We start from the raw sequence: 18121 nt of genomic DNA, 5'->3' as shown, positions 1-18121 counted from the left end.
ACTAGTTGACATGTATGAGTTGATCACTACGAATGTGTAGTGTAAGTACACCAGAAATATGTTTAATATTCTAACTGTACTAGGTGACATGTATGAGTGGATCATTACGAATGTGTAGTGTAAGTACACCAGAAATATGTTTAATATTCTAACTGTACTAGTTGACATGTATGAGTAGATCACTACGAATGTGTAGTGTAAGTACACCAGAAATATGTTTAATATTTTAACTCACTACAAATGTGTAGTGTAAGTACACCAGAAATATGTTTAATATTCTAACTCACTACAAATGTGTAGTGTAAGTACACCAGAAATATGTTTAATATTCTAACTTTACTAGTTGACATGTATGAGTAGATCACTACAAATGTGTAGTGTAAGTACACCAGAAATATGTTTAATATTCTAACTTTACTAGTTGACATGTATGAGTAGATCACTACGAATGTGTAGTGTAAGTACACCAGAAATATTTACTCACTACAAATATGTAAGTACATATTTTAATACTCACTACAAATGTGTAGTGTAAGTACACCAGAAATATGTTTAATATTCTAACTCACTACATGTGTAGTGTAGTACAAGAATATGTTACCACTACAAATGTGTAGTGTAAGTACACCAGAAATATGTTTATTTTGTAAGTACACCAGAAATATGTTTAATATTCTAACTTTACTAGTTGACATGTATGAGTAGATCACTACAAATGTGTAGTGTAAGTACACCAGAAATATGTTTAATATTCTAACTTTACTAGTTGACATGTATGAGTAGATCACTACAAATGTGTAGTGTAAGTACACCAGAAATATGTTTAATATTCTAACTGTACTAGTTGACATGTATGAGTAGATCACTACGAATGTGCAGTGTAAGTACACCAGAAATAGGTTTAATATTCTAACTCACTACAAATGTGTAGTGTAAGTACACCAGAAATATGTTTCATATTCTAACTGTACTAGTTGACATGTATGAGTAGATCACTACGAATGTGTAGTGTAAGTACACCAGAAATATGTTAAATATTCTAACTCACTACGAGTAGATCACTACAAATGTGTAGTGTAAGTACACCAGAAATATGTTTAATATTCTAACTGTACTAGTTGACATGTATGAGTGGATCACTACGAATGTGTAGTGTAAGTACACCAGAAATATGTTTAATATTCTAACTGTACTAGTTGACATGTATGAGTAGATCACTACGAATGTGTAGTGTAAGTACACCAGAAATATGTTTAATATTCTAACTCACTACGAATGTGTAGTGTAAGTACACCAGAAATATGTTTAATATTTTAACTCACTACAAATGTGTAGTGTAAGTACACCAGAAATATGTTTAATATTCTAACTCACTACAAATGTGTAGTGTAAGTACACCAGAAATATGTTTAATATTCTAACTGTACCAGTTGACATGCATGAGTAGATCACTACAAATGTGTAGTGTAAGTACACCAGAAATATGTTTAATATTCTAACTCACTACAAATGTGTAGTGTAAGTACACCAGAAATATGTTTAATACTCTAACTCACTACAAATGTGTAGTGTAAGTACACCAGAAATATGTTTAATATTCTAACTTTACTAGTTGACATGTATGAGTAGATCACTACAAATGTGTAGTGTAAGTACACCAGAAATATGTTTAATATTCCAACTCACTACAAATGTGTAGTGTAAGTACACCAGAAATATGTTTAATATTCTAACTCACTACAAATGTGTAGTGTAAGTACACCAGAAATATGTTTAATATTCCAACTCACTACAAATGTGTAGTGTAAGTACACCAGAAATATGTTTAATATTCTAACTCACTACACTGGTGTAGTGTAAGTACACCTGAAATATGTTTAATATTCTAACTCACTACGAATGTGCAGTGTAAGTACAACAGAAATATGTTTCATATTCTAACTTTACTAGTTGACATGTATGAGTAGATCACTACGAATGTGTAGTGTAAGTACACCAGAAATATGTTTAATATTCTAACTCACTACGAATGTGCAGTGTAAGTACAACAGAAATATGTTTAATATTCTAACTGTACTAGTTGACATGTATGAGTAGATCACTACGAATGTGTAGTGTAAGTACACCAGAAATATGTTTAATATTCTAACTGTACTAGTTGACATGTATGAGTAGATCACTACGAATGTGTAGTGTAAGTACACCAGAAATATGTTTAATATTCTAACTCACTACGAATGTGTAGTGTAAGTACACCAGAAATATGTTTAATATTCTAACTGTACTAGTTGACATGTATGAGTAGATCACTACAAATGTGTAGTGTAAGTACACCAGAAATATGTTTAATATTCTAACTGTACTAGTTGACATGTATGAGTGGATCATTACGAATGTGTAGTGTAAGTACACCAGAAATATGTTTAATATTCTAACTCACTACAAATGTGTAGTGTAAGTACACCAGAAATATGTTTAATATTCTAACTGTACTAGTTGACATGCATGAGTAGATCACTACAAATGTGTAGTGTAAGTACACCAGAAATATGTTAAATATTCTAACTGTACTAGTTGACATGTATGAGTGGATCATTACGAATGTGTAGTGTAAGTACACCAGAAATATGTTTAATACTCTAACTCACTACGAATGTGTAGTGTAAGTACACCAGAAATATGTTAATTATTCTAACTGTACTAGTTGACATGTATGAGTAGATCACTACGAATGTGTAGTGTAAGTACACCAGAAATATGTTTAATATTCTAACTCACTACGAATGTGTAGTGTAAGTACACCAGAAATATGTTAATTATTCTAACTGTACTAGTTGACATGTATGAGTGATAATTATCCCTCAAGATAGAACAAGTAGGTTTGATCTCAAAACAACATTACAACAAATGTTCTTTTAAAATGAGATATTACATGTGTTTACAATAAAATCTGGTTGAAAAAAATGATCTGGTATGATGTAATGTTTGTTAAGTTTGTGATACAATTTAATATTAAATCAAAGAATGACCTATAATTAAGATGCATATCTTTATTGACTTTGTAGGTTATTCCTAGCTCGTGGTGCTGATGTGGAAGCTAAAAATAACGAAAATGAAGTGCCTATTCAGGTAGGATGTTGTTTTGTATGTACAGTGTATCATTAGTGAGTGTTGATACAGAGTTGTACATAGTGAGCATGGCTATATAAAAAAGAAGTGCCAATTCAGGTAGGGAAAAGATATTTGTGTGTACAGTGTATCGATAGGGAGTGTCGATACAGAGTTGTACATAGTGAGCATGGCTATATAAAAAAGAAGTGCCAATTCAGGTAGGGAAAAGATATTTGTGTGTACAGTGTATCGATAGGGAGTGTCGATACAGAGTTGTACATAGTGAGCATGGCTATATAAAAACAAAGTGCCAATTCAGGTAGGACAAAGATGTTTGTGTGTACAGTGTATCAATAGGGATTGTTGATACAGAGTTGTACATAGTGAGCATGGCTATATAAAAAAGAAGTGCCAATTCAGGTAGGACAAAGATGTTTGTGTGTACAGTGTATCAATAGGGATTGTTGGTACAGATTAGTACATAGTGAGCATGGCTATATAAAAAAGAAGTGCCAATTCATGTAGGACAAAGATGTTTGTGTGTACAGTGTATCGATAGGGAGTGTTGATACAGAGTTGTACATAGTGAGCATGGCTATATAAAAACAAAGTGCCAATTCAGGTAGGACAAAGATGTTTGTGTGTGTACAGTGTATCAATAATGAGTGTGGATACAGAGTTGTACATAGTGAGCATGGCTATATAAAAAAGAAGTGCCAATTCAGGTAGGACAAAGATGTTTGTGTGTACAGTGTATCGATAGGGAGTGTTGATACAGAGTTGTACATAGTGAGCATGGCTATATAAAAACAAAGTGCCAATTCAGGTAGGACAAAGATGTTTGTGTGTACAGTGTATCAATAGGGAGTGCTGATAAGATCAGTACATAGTGAGCATGGCTATATAAAAACGAAGTGCCAATTCAGGTAGGACAAAGATGTTTGTGTGTACAGTGTATCGATAGGGAGTGTTGATACAGATTTGTACATAGTGAGCATGGCTATATAAAAACGAAGTGCCAATTCAGGTAGGACAAAGATGTTTGTGTGTACAGTGTATCAATAATGAGTGTGGATACAGAGTTGTACATAGTGAGCATGGCTATATAAAAACGAAGTGCCAATTCAGGTAGGACAAAGATGTTTGTGTGTACAGTGTATCATTAGTGAGACCTGAACAGATAAAACCTAACTTAATCTTACCAGAGCAAGATCATGATAGCACGCATGCATGAGATATGTTAGGAAATCATGGCAATACCATAACTTCGAGAAAATACTGTGATGATGTCACATCAGTAGCATTCCATTATCATACAATTATTATAGAGTGGATACATCAGAAAATGAACAGAGAAAAAGCCTGTAAACATCCTGATAGGAACCTTAGGACATCTAATTTGATACATAACAACATTATCATACAATTATTATAGAGTGGATACATCAGAAAATGAACAGAGAAAAAGCCTGTAAACATCCTGATAGGAACCTTAGGACATCTAATTTGATACATTACAACATTATCATACAATTATTATAGAGTGGATACATCAGAAAATGAACAGAGAAAAAGCCTGTAAACATCCTGATAGGAACCTTAGGATATCTAATTTGATACATTACAACATTATCATACAATTATTATAGAGTGGATACATCAGAAAATGAACAGAGAAAAAGCCTGTAAACATCCTGATAGGAACCTAAGGATATCTAATTTGATGTACGACAACATTATCATACAATTATTATAGAGTGGATACATCAGAAAATGAACAGAGAAAGCCTGTAAACATCCTGATAGGAACCTAAGGATATCTAATTTGATGTACGACAACATTATCATACAATTATTATAGAGTGGATACATCAGAAAATGAACAGAGAAAGCCTGTAAACATCCTGATAGGAACCTTAGGACATCTAATTTGATGTAGGACAACATTATCATACAATTATAATAGAGTGGATACATCAGAAAATGAACAGAGAAAAAGCCTGTAAACATCCTGATAGGAACCTAAGGACATCTAATTTGATTTATGACAACATTATCATACAATTATTATAGAGTGGATACATCAGAAAATGAACAGAGAAAGCCTGTAAACATCCTGATAGGAACCTTAGGACATCTAATTTGATACATAACAACATTATCATACAATTATTATAGAGTGGATACATCAGAAAATGAACAGAGAAAAAGCCTGTAAACATGCTGATAGGAACCTTAGGACATCTAATTTGATGTATGACATCATTCCTGTAATGATGGTGCAATGTAAATGAGGTTTTATTTAGTGTAAAGGAAACTGATTATCAAACTTTAATGGGTCTGTGTAGTGGACACAGATATTTCGACCAATAAGTAAAATGTTGGCTGGTCAACAAGTAGGTTACATTCTGGTTGAGATGTCTTAGTCCACTTAACACACTCATTAAATATTCTATTTCTTTCTTCAATTTTTAAAACTTCCATTTCATTGTTACAAGTTAACTGATTTATTTATAGCAAAACATTGCCTACATAACTATTGTGGAAATGTGACTAAAGGGAAGCGATCCACCTGAAATTGTTCTTCTATATTCATATTCTGCATGATATGCCCCATTGAATAGATAAGTAGTAAAATAGTATTATATGTGCCTTTTTTGCTTACTTTCAGTGTTGTCTCAATGAGAGCAGTCCGGTCTGGCTCGCTTTACGAGTCAACAAACAACTCAAAGGTTTTGCTGCAGCAAGAATGGGCAGGCCAGAGAGATTGATCCATAGGTAAAACTAATTTGTTTAAAACTTGTGTGGACATCTACAGAAACGTTGAATGTTACATTTACCTTATAGTATTACTCTTTCATGGCCACACATGTAAATGTATCTTTATGTTGTTGGATTTCGGAAATCAAAGTTCATGTGAAAATTGCTGATTATTCATTTCATATTAGCAAATTTTAGCTACATATGTTACATCAAAAGGATTGAATAACAGGCAAAAGCCTGGATAAATTCTTTCCTTAGAAACTTCTATTATAAAGTTTTATATCTTAAATTTGAACTCGTATTTAACGAAACCCTCAAGGGTTGTATGCTGTTGATGTATTGATATGTTACTGTAGTATTCTGTGATAGGGATGTGTCGATGGGCAGAGAAAACATTCCAATAGCTGTGGTGAATGGTACAGATGATGACCCGATCCCCACAGACTTCCAGTACATCACTGAAAACGTGGAGACGGTGGACCTGAACATCAACAGGACAATTAGTAGTCTTCAGGTAAGCTACACTTTCTTAATATTCATAAATTGTTCATCCCTCACCAGTCCATGTTGTTGGCTGGTGTGAGATTGATCAGACATTGGTGAAGAACCCATTAAATATTGTAGTAAATGGATTAGTAATGCTCCAGTGATGTTTGTATTATACCTTGACCTGACTATTGGTGAAGAACCCATTAAATATTGTAGGAAATAGATTAGTAATGCTCCAGTAATGTATGTATTATACCTGGACCTGACCATTGGTGTAGAACCCATTAAATATTGTAGTAAATGGATTAGTAATGCTCCAGTGATGTTTGTATTATACCTCGACCTGACTATTGGTGAAGAACCCATTAAATATTGTAGTAAATAGATTAGTAATGCTCCAGTGATGTTTGTATTATAACCTTGACCTGACTATTGGTGTAGAACCCATTAAATATTGTAGTAAATGGATTAGTAATGCTCCAGTGATGTATGTATTATACCTTGACCTGACCATTGGTGAAGAACCCATTAAATATTGTAGTAAATAGATTAGTAATGCTCCAGTGATGTTTGTATTATAACCTTGACCTGACTATTGGTGTAGAACCCATTAAATATTGTAGTAAATAGATTAGTAATGCTCCAGTGATGTATGTATTATACCTTGACCTGACCATTGGTGGAAGAACCCATTAAATATTGTAGTATAGATAAATAGATTAGTAATGCTCCAGTGATGTATGTATAACCTTGACCTGACTATTGGTGAAGAACCCATTAAATATTGTAGTAAATAGATTAGTAATGCTCCAGTAATGTTTGTATTATAACCTTGACCTGACTATTGGTGAAGAACCCATTAAATATTGTAGTAAATAGATTAGTAATGCTCCAGTGATGTTTGTATTATAACCTTGACCTGACTATTGGTGTAGAACCCATTAAATATTGTAGTAAATAGATTAGTAATGCTCCAGTGATGTATGTATTATAACCTTGACCTGACCATTGGTGAAGAACCCATTAAATATTGTAGTAAATGGATTAGTAATGCTCCAGTAATGTTTGTATTATAACCTTGACCTGACCATTGGTGTAGAACCCATTAAATATTGTAGTAAATGGATTAGTAATGCTCCAGTGATGTTTGTATTATACCTTGACCTGACTATTGGTGAAGAACCCATTAAATATTGTAGTAAAAGGATTAGTAATGCTCCAGTGATGTATGTATTATACCTTGACCTGACTATTGGTGTAGAACCCATTAAATATTGTAGTAAATAGATTAGTAATGCTCCAGTGATGTATGTATTATACCTTGACCTGACCATTGGTGAAGAACCCATTAAATATTGTAGTAAATAGATTAGTAATGCTCCAGTGATGTATGTATTATACCTTGACCTGACTATTGGTGAAGAACCCATTAAATATTGTAGTAAATAGATTAGTAATGCTCCAGTGATGTATGTATTATAACCTTGACCTGTATTGGTGAAGAACCCATTAAATATTGTAGGAAATAGATTAGTAATGCTCCAGTAATGTTTGTATTATACCTTGACCTGACCATTGGTGAAGAACCCATTAAATATTGTAGTAAATGGATTAGTAATGCTCCAGTGATGTTTGTATTATACCTTGACCTGACTATTGGTGAAGAACCCATTAAATATTGTAGTAAATAGATTAGTAATGCTCCAGTGATGTTTGTATTATACCTTGACCTGACCATTGGTGAAGAACCCATTAAATATTGTAGTAAATAGATTAGTAATGCTCCAGTGATGTTTGTATTATACCTTGACCTGACCATTGGTGAAGAACCTATTAAATATTGTAGTGAATAGATTAGTAATGCTCCAGTGATGTATGTATTATACCTTGACCTGACTATTGGTGTAGAACCCATTAAATATTGTAGTAAATGGATTAGTAATGCTCCAGTGATGTTTGTATTATACCTTGACCTGACCATTGGTGAAGAACCCATTAAATATTGTAGGAAATAGATTAGTAATGCTCCAGTGATGTATGTATTATACCTTGACCTGACTATTGGTGAAGAACCCATTAAATATTGTAGTAAATAGATTAGTAATGCTCCAGTGATGTATGTATTATACCTTGACCTGACCATTGGTGAAGAACCCATTAAATATTGTAGTAAATAGATTAGTAATCTCCAGTGATGTATGTATTATACCTTGACCTGACTATTGGTGAAGAACCCATTAAATATTGTAGTAAATAGATTAGTAATGCTCCAGTGATGTATGTATTATACCTTGACCTGACCATTGGTGAAGAACCCATTAAATATTGTAGTAAATAGATTAGTAATGCTCCAGTGATGTATGTATAACCTTGACCTGACTATTGGTGTAGAACCCATTAAATATTGTAGTAAATAGATTAGTAATGCTCCAGTAATGTTTGTATTATAACCTTGACCTGACTATTGGTGTAGAACCCATTAAATATTGTAGTAAATAGATTAGTAATGCTCCAGTAATGTTTGTATTATAACCTTGACCTGACTATTGGTGTAGAACCCATTAAATATTGTAGTAAATAGATTAGTAATGCTCCAGTGATGTTTATATTATACCTTGACCTGACTATTGGTGAAGAACCCATTAAATATTGTAGTAAATAGATTAGTAATGCTCCAGTAATGTTTGTATTATAACCTTGACCTGACTATTGGTGTAGAACCCATTAAATATTGTAGTAAATAGATTAGTAATGCTCCAGTGATGTTTGTATTATAACCTTGACCTGACTATTGGTGAAGAACCCATTAAATATTGTAGTAAATAGATTAGTAATGCTCCAGTAATGTTTGTATTATAACCTTGACCTGACCATTGGTGAAGAACCCATTAAATATTGTAGTAAATAGATTAGTAATGCTCCAGTGATGTATGTATTATAACCTTGACCTGACCATTGGTGAAGAACCCATTAAATATTGTTAGAAATAAATTAGTAATGCTCCAGTGATGTATGTGATTACAGAGTTGTCGCTGTTCAGACAATTGTTCATCCATGTTCTGTGTGTGTGGCAGAAACAGTGTCAAATGCTGGTATGACCGGGTGAGTTGTTAAATAAACAAGTTCAGTGCTCATTAAATACTTTAAACATGAACGTTTTTGCTTGATTTCATGTTTTGCATGCATGTAACTTTGGCGATTTAAATCTTAACATGGTTTTCAGAAACAGGAAAATCATACTGTATCAATGTTGTGTGATAAGTGATCACCCACTCACTGAAAGATTGGTTAATTGTCTTTGTAGGGTTGTCGCCTGCTGCCAGATTTCAACATGTTGGAGCCACCATTGATATTTGAGTGTAATAAGGGTTGTCGTTGTTGGAGCACTTGTAATAACCGGGTTGTACAGATGGGAATAGCGTAAGCTGATATTAGTGTCTCTATTTCTATTCACCTTCATCATCTCTTTTACTACTCCAAAATATTGAAAATTGAATATCAAAGTTACTTCCATGGGAGGTTATCTAATGATGATATATGTGGCTGTATGAAAATGAATTATCTCCCTTGCTACAAATCCACAACTAATTTGGATTTTAATGGTAGCTCAGGTGTTCCTAGAAATACTTCAGAGGTCAATAAATCTTGAAATTATATATTTAACTGTTTGTTAGTATTTATGTTGCATTTACATTTATTGTCATTCTCAGGAGTCGACTCCAAATGGTGAAAACTAATGGCCGTGGTTGGGGTGTTAAATCACTTCTTGATATACCTAAGGGCATGTTTATTTGCGAGTAAGTACACTTTACTTGTTTAGTAGCTAGTAAAATTCTGTAAGTACAACAAATACATGGCACCCATTTGCTCTCATCAATTTAAATCATAAATCAATGATTTTGAAAGATATTGGATTGCATGAAGTCAGTCTCCTCCTATTTGACAGCCCAACATGTTTTATATTAGACAAATGCTACCTATATTAAAGCATGCTTGTACTATCTACAGATATATCGGGGAGCTGATTTCGGACTCTGAGGCTGACAGCAGAGAAGATGATTCCTATTTATTTGACTTAGATAACAGGGTATGTAATCTGACTCAAAATCAAGATAGTGTTACACAGTTTATCAATGTTAAAGGTACAATGTTTAATAAAATGATGTCCCTAGGCCTAATGCTTTAAAGAAAATATGTCTTTCTGGTAAAAACTGAAAGAAAAAAGTGATACAAGTCTTAGAAATTATGTAAACTCCACACTATAGTCTTTTCATAGGCTGGCTTTATCTCAATTTAGATGCGGTTTTCTATTGTCTCCATAATACTACATTCAGAATTCAGCTTTTGCAAACATTTTGTAACTTTGATCTGTACAATCATTTGTCTTCAATGTAATTTAGCTAAATCAATCTTTAGGTCACCTTTGACAAAGTCTCATGGTGACATATTCTTATCGCCTTTTGTCTGTCGTCGTCGTCCGTCATGCGCTGATAAACAATTTACATTTTCGACTTCTCCAAAACGGCCAAAGCAATTTCACTGAAATTTTGCACAATCTTATTAAGACATAAGGCCAATAAAAAAATTGTGAACTATATGACTACCACCTCGCAGGGGGCTGTGGGAGGGGCAAAAAGAAAAAATGTAAAATTGACTAAAATTTCAAAAATCTCCACTCACAGATGACGTAGAATCAAATACTGTTCATGGATAGAAAGGTTTCAAGGCCCTCTACAAAAATTGTAAATTATATCACCTTGGGTCTCAGTTTTCCCATTGGGGAGGGGGTTAGATTTACTATAGTTTATATAGAGAAAACATATTTTTGAGCATTATTTGGTCATTTGTAATTGGAAATTAGTCAAATGTTGTCAGAATTATCCCTATGAAATGGCCATTGAATCTTATTAACAACTTTTCCATGACTGACCCCAGGGGCCTTAGGGGCAAAGGGGGTCAAATAGGCTAAAATTTCGAAAATCTTCTCCTGAAATTCAATCAAATACTCTTCATAGATGGAAAGGTCTTAAGGTCCTTTACAAAAAATGTGAATTATAGGACCCTGGGGTCTCAAGTTTTTCCCTGGGGAGGGGATCAAGTTTACTATAGTTCATATAGGAAAATCACATTCATGAACATTATGTGCTTAGTTTTCATAGGAAATTAATCAACCTGGGTTAGAATTGTTAACCTGAAATATCTTTTTTAATGTCATATCCATATTGGTCTTCGCCGATACCCAGGGGCTAGAGGGGAGGGGCCAAAAGCGGTCAAAATGGCTAAAATTAAAAATAATCTTCTGAATTGACAGATTTGATGGGATCAGATATTCTTCTTAGATTGAAAAGTCCTATTTATAAAATCACTGACTGACTTTAACGGCCTTTTATAAAATCACTGACTGACTTTAACGGCCTGATGGGCCAATATATAGTGTTTATATGTCATTGTTTCATATTGTATCCAAACTCAGATGACCACTAAGGCCCATCAGCCTCTTGTTTAAAAATTCAGTTATAAACTTTGCTATTATTTTGCAGGATGGAGACACCTATTGTATTGATGCTCGTCGTTATGGTAACATTAGCCGCTTCATCAACCACCTTTGTGAACCAAACCTCATTCCTGTGAAGGTCTTTGTGGAGCATCAGGATCTCCGCTTTCCTCGGATATGTTTCTTTTCCTCCCGCGACATCAAGGCAGATGAGGAACTAGGGTCAGTAAAAAGTCTGACATCAATCAATGCATTCTGACCTTCAATGTAGTATTATAAGTTTGATCAACTCATTTCTGAGATTTCCTTATTAATGTAACAAATAAAATTCATACTTTTGATAATGAAATCAACTTTTGTGTCCTAGAATAAGGAAAATATTTGCACAGGAAAATTTAAAAAAAAAAAAAAAAAAAAAAAAAAAAAATATTAGGCCAAACAAAATTAATTAGTTGGTTCTCAGGCCACTTTTTCTGAAAATAGATGAGGGAGGGAGGGCTTTTTCCTTTCTTTTTTTTTATTGTAGAAAAAAGAGACGAGGGATTTTTTTTTAATTTTTTTTTTATTTTTTTAATTTCCCAACACAATAGGAGGTAAAATTCACCAAAGTTTCAATTCAAAAGGATTTCGTAACAGCAAATTATCAACACCTTGTTAAATACAACACGTTTGTTGTGTAGGGCTCCGGTAATGACAGTTTCCGAGCGGCCGCGAAAAGCACATCAAAAGCATTTCGTTTACTGTTCCCACTATCACTCGTTTCGTCATGATCAAGGTATTCAGGTTTCGTTTGGGTGCATGCACCATCAATAATGTCATATCAGATGTAACGGCGGAATGCTGTGACAGTCTCCCAACCTTCATGCTCATCATTACTTGATCTAATCCAGACACTTTGCTCTGACCGATTGACGCCGCCATTTTGTTCAGCATCAGTTTCTCGGGAAAAGTCCAATCTTGGTGTCCTTATGTGCCCTCCTTCAATTATTGGAACAGTTCGGTCAAAGTACAAGCATCGGAGAATCCACCGATAATGTTCCATGGCAGTACGACTGTGGAACCGTGCCAAATGTGGACAGATACCAGCGACATTACCACACGACCGTATCACAATGTCGTGTTTTGCATATCACTTTGGCGCTTGGAACATTTATTCACTAGTATTGCAGACAAACGTTTAAAAGATGTGCCGTCTAAAACTGCTAAAAAAGCTTGAGACGGACACTTTTTACGAGAGCGTTTGCCAATCAAAATCACGTTGGCGCTTGGAATACTCGTAGTGTGAATGCAGACAAGCGTTTTTAAGATGTGCTGTCCACGCAAACTTTTTTTTTTTTTTTTTTACTTTAACAATAAAATCGGTAATGTGGGGCTTAAAAATTATATGCGCGCGGGCCTCAGAACCAACTCATTCATTTTTTTTGGCCTTAATGATCATAAAGAAATGCTAAAATCAGATTTGAATTTTTACAGTTTATCAGCTGAAATTATCTTTTCGAAATCTAGAAAATCTATGTCATTAAATGCTTTGAATTATTAAAAAATGTCAGAATTTGAGGGTTTTGTTATTTTCCTCGTAAGTTTGATGTAAAATAATGCCTGTTACATACATGTAATGATTTGTGTTTATGTACCTGAACAGGTTTGACTATGGTGAGAAGTTCTGGATGATTAAATGGAAGCAGTTCACGTGTGCCTGTGGTTCAGACAAATGTAAATATTCTAATGAGACAATCCAGAAAACATTGGAGGACTACCGTCTTCGTCACGAGGATGAGGGAATCGGGGAAGGCGGAACCACATAGTTACAGGGACCATTCAGTTATTGTAGATAAGGACTTCTATCAGGAAGAATTTGTTATATTTGTGCTATCACATAGTGATCACTATTTCATTATCAACATAATACCACGGTCTGATTTCAACTCGTCACAAATGTAAATGTACTCACAAAAATGTATGGTTGTTCAATTTGGAGTATGTACAGAATAACAGTCCTGTATGAGATGTACTGATGTGTGTGATTGTGACAAAGGTAGGTTTTATAGGAAAGATCATTTCAATAGCGTTGGTGTAGAGTTGGCTGTCTCAGGGTCTCTCTCTGTAACAAAACTTGTAGCTATGTAAAACTTTGACATGGGTCCGAATTTTTTAAAATAACTTCACTTTGCATGCATAGATTTGGGGAATTTGTTCAATGAAGCACTGCAATAAGATTTAATTTTCTATGAGATAGTTATGTGTGACACAGGTGATGTTTATCATCTCTGGTCACCAAACGTGAGTTGAAGTATCAGCTGTCAATCTACATTATTGATGTCATTTGACCTTCACCTATTATTTATGGCCGTACTTTCACCCTTTGGTATGCATGGTTACGTACCTTCTAGTAATCCCTTGTCATTTTAGGGGACTATCAAATGTCTGTAATCATCAGAGTTGGTGTCTAGTATCTCTGGTCACTTCTTTGATCCTCCAAGCATAGCTCTTTTGGTGTCCTGCTTGTCATTCAGTTATGCTCACTCATTCATAGTATTAGATAATGAAGATGACTGTAAATCTGCTAGGTGATGTCACTTATGTTTGAAATCTAAATCAAAACAAAGTGATGAAGAATGTGTTCACTATTTGTGGTGTTCTGTGTGGGAGATATCTTTAGTATCCGGAGTTCACTATTTAAATCTGATCTGGTACTAGCTGGTGTTATTTATGTTGTTAATCTGTATATTGTGGGGTTAAATTCTTATTGATATGGCTATATGATCTGTAGATACTGATATTAATATAAGAACAATATTTTATATTCTGATCCAATTATATATTTTAGACATGCCATTTTATTTGGTATATGACAGTCAAATTAGGTGGGGATAGTCTCAATTTGTCATCTCTGCTAAAAGGTTTTGTTCACGTTTATATATTTTTATGTCAGGGGAGGGGAAAATCTAAAACATAGTCAACTTTAGGAAAATGAAAATATCTAACATAAATAAAGAAAAACATAAGCTGTAAAACTGTGAAACCTTTGGTAACTTTACAAAGAAATGCTAGCCATTTGATCAAGATCCGAAAGTTATCCTTTTTATAGACGATTTATATTGGAAGTGTCATAGTTGTTTGACCAAAATTAATTATGTATAAAAAGCTAGATTGTAAATAATTTGTGTATGCTTTTTATATTGTAAATTGTTCACATATTTTATAAGTTGTAATCTTGTTATAACAGGAGTATGTGTTGATAATCAACTTTTGCTAGCTTCAGCTCCTATATATATATTTTTCTGCCTTTTGCATTTTTACTGCCTTTAATTTACATGAGTTGCTTTTGAAAATAATTTACGATCATAATTTGCCTTCTATTTTTCTATATTTTTAATTTAACTCAGAAAGTGATTTGATTGAAATTGACACATTTATCTGGGATTCTATATGCCAGATCCTAATTAGACTGCCTGTGTCAGATGTGCTGGGCAGATATTTCTTGAGATGCAATTACCCATCAAGTATTAAAATTGTTTTGCATAGAGGGGAAATTGATAAAAAAATAGAAATAGCGATTCACTTCCACCTATCATCAAATTGACAAATATTCTTACCTCCAACTCTCTGATTCAGAATTAATCTTAGGCTGTCAGACACAGAAAGTTTTAGACTTAAAAAAACATAGTTGCTATTCTGTTTGAAGCTAAAATTGGTCAGTGTTTGATAAACAATACTATTAAAACCAGGAAGTGTATAGACAAAATGTGACAATACACATCATCTGACAGTAAAACAATTTCATATTACATGTTGGTGGTAGCCAAATACCAGCCAGGAATATTGACTATATTTCTTCCTTTATTTAATATGATCATTAAGCATTGCTTGGATTTCAACCATGATGTATTTCACTGATGATACTTGTGTATTATAATAGTTGTCACCCTGTGAATAATGTCAGGATGTATCATTTCCACCAGTGTGACAGAGAAAGAAAGCAACCTGTAAAATATTATACAGTTGTTGACTGGGGTTGAGGGCAACAGATGATTTGTTGGACCCTCACACAAATCATCTATTACCCGAAAACCCAGTCGACAACTGTTTTGTTATACCCCATTGTGACGTCACTCCGGTCCAACAGCACATTTTAACAGTCAAATTTAACAGTTCTTTGGACCGCTCGACGGAACAGTTCATTTATTGGCATTTTTGTCAATAGAGTTTATATAGAAAAGATTGTATAGGGGTATAACAAAGGATCCTTTTATCTGAATATTGTCACCATATAGATATAGGTATGTAACTCAGATGCTTCTTAAACTGTCGATTGAATCACAGTTCATTTCACACAATTTTTGTAGATGTATCTACATACCAGCAGCTAAAATTAGTAAGCAGGTACTTGTGTTATAGTGACAGAATGTTGTATAGATATGTGTATTCATACAAGATAAATGTCATTTTAGTTTAAACAGATGCTTTGCTTTGTAGTTTTATTTGTATCAGATGTATATATACTCAAGCATATATAATCCGATAATGATTTTAGCTACATGTATCAGCTTAATTTTATTTTGTTTGTTTTGTAGTAATAACATATATAATTGTATTATTTGCTCAGAGCCCTTTTCTCCACAAGGGTTGGTGTGGTGAATCTGTGTGGGGAGTGCACAAAGTCCTGATACTCTTGGACTATAAGAGGTACGATGTTAATGTAATATTTATTAGTCATTCACTCTGTTCTTGCCTTAATTATACTAACTAATTTTGGTGTGAATGAATTCTTTATTTGTTTTACTGCTACCTGCCATAACAACAGTAAATAGATAACTTCAAGGACAACATTTAAATCTAGAAGCCGATTTTGTTAGTCATCTTACATTTCTCGCCTTTTCCACTTTTTAGACTGTTTCAATAATTTTCCTACTTTGATATTATGTGTTTTGTAAACAAATCAACTTTGACGGCCCATGTAATGAAGTGTTTTACAGATAACCAGTCGTCCAAATTTGGCTAAAACATTTGATACTCTAGATGTTTATGATGAAAATCTGTAATTAATATGTTATGATTATGAAAATGCAGAGATTATTCACAAACAAAAACAAAATTATTAAAAGAGTAGTTTTTTACATAGAATTCTGAACATAATTCTAAAACGTCAAACTTGTGAAGTGATATGGAGGCTTTACTATCTCTCCTGTATGTTTGGCAGTGGTTATATGTATACTCTGTCGTTAGTAGTGGATATTGGAGGAGTTTAATTCAGTATCAAGAAAATGATGTTAGGAATTATTTAAAGATGGATTAGGAAATATTTAAAGATGGAGACTTTAATTCAGCAACAGTCTGAAGAATACATTGTACATGGAAATTTTATTTTTTACATTGGTTGTTTATGTACAAAATGTAGTTTATATAACAGCCATTTGATTTAGAAATTTGTAATTTCCAATAATTAAAAGCTTTGTTCCATGTGTTCAAACATTTCATGTATTCATCTTCTTAACAATATACAATGCATTGTACCAATATACAATGCATTGCACAACAGGAAATGTTCTTGTGCATAATCAAGTTGTAAGAGTGTGATGTTACACATTTGAAAATGATGAACACTTGATATTTCGTATTATATAGAAATAAGATTTTTTAAAAAGGGAAATAGCAAATTATTTTAAGACAATGTTTATTCAATTTCACCAGAAAGACCTACAAAGGGTAATAATTTTGAATATTCAAAAGATCTGAAATATAACTTATCAAATTTTTTCATTACAATATGGCAACTGAGCTGCTGTAAGAGGAATCTTGTTAAGAAAGATATGGGATTTAAGGTTATTTTCTGGTTCCAATTAATGAATTTCTAAAATGAATTCCTTGTGAAATGGAAAATAAGAGACATATGTCAGTGATAGTACATTGTCTGTTTGTAGAGGTTGTCCTGGATTAGAATCCTCCCTAGCAGAGTGAGTGGCGAATGCTCAGACAGATTTGTATGTACCTATATTATGCCATCGACATGATGTGTCATTGTAAATAAAGTAGAATCAAACAATATTGGAGTTAGAGCATGATTTATCATAGTGAAAGAGAAATCTTCATGCAAAACTGTTAAGTTATGTTTAAGATTAGCCTTTGAGTTATGTCATTGTTTAAGATTTGTTAAGTTTGATTCACTGAAAATACTGTTTATTGACTAGGAATTCAGATAGTTGTCAACTTGACATAAATGTGTCATTGATAACTACAGAGAATGGTTAAGATGTCCCAACATAT

General features: G+C 33.3%; 1 protein-coding gene across 2 annotated transcripts in view; it reads left to right on the top strand.

Moving 5' to 3' along the window:
* LOC138320408 (uncharacterized) overlaps nucleotides 1-17900 on the top strand; it is a 60981-nt gene extending 43081 nt beyond the window's left edge. For both annotated transcript variants that reach the window (XM_069263369.1, XM_069263368.1), the window contains 9 exons: nucleotides 3066-3129; nucleotides 5783-5889; nucleotides 6244-6388; nucleotides 9388-9465; nucleotides 9668-9783; nucleotides 10074-10160; nucleotides 10372-10450; nucleotides 11904-12079; nucleotides 13500-17900. In XM_069263369.1, coding sequence (XP_069119470.1) covers nucleotides 3066-3129; nucleotides 5783-5889; nucleotides 6244-6388; nucleotides 9388-9465; nucleotides 9668-9783; nucleotides 10074-10160; nucleotides 10372-10450; nucleotides 11904-12079; nucleotides 13500-13662 — 1015 coding nt within the window. In that variant the 3' untranslated portion in view covers nucleotides 13663-17900. The remainder of the gene's footprint in view (nucleotides 1-3065; nucleotides 3130-5782; nucleotides 5890-6243; nucleotides 6389-9387; nucleotides 9466-9667; nucleotides 9784-10073; nucleotides 10161-10371; nucleotides 10451-11903; nucleotides 12080-13499) is intronic.
* The last annotated feature ends 221 nt before the right edge of the window (nucleotides 17901-18121 follow it).

This window comes from Argopecten irradians, chromosome 4 (genome assembly GCF_041381155.1).
Source record: "Argopecten irradians isolate NY chromosome 4, Ai_NY, whole genome shotgun sequence".
Lineage (NCBI taxonomy): Eukaryota > Metazoa > Mollusca > Bivalvia > Pectinida > Pectinidae > Argopecten > Argopecten irradians.
The sequence above is the reverse complement of the archived record's forward strand: the minus strand, read 5'-3'. Positions and strand labels throughout refer to the sequence as shown.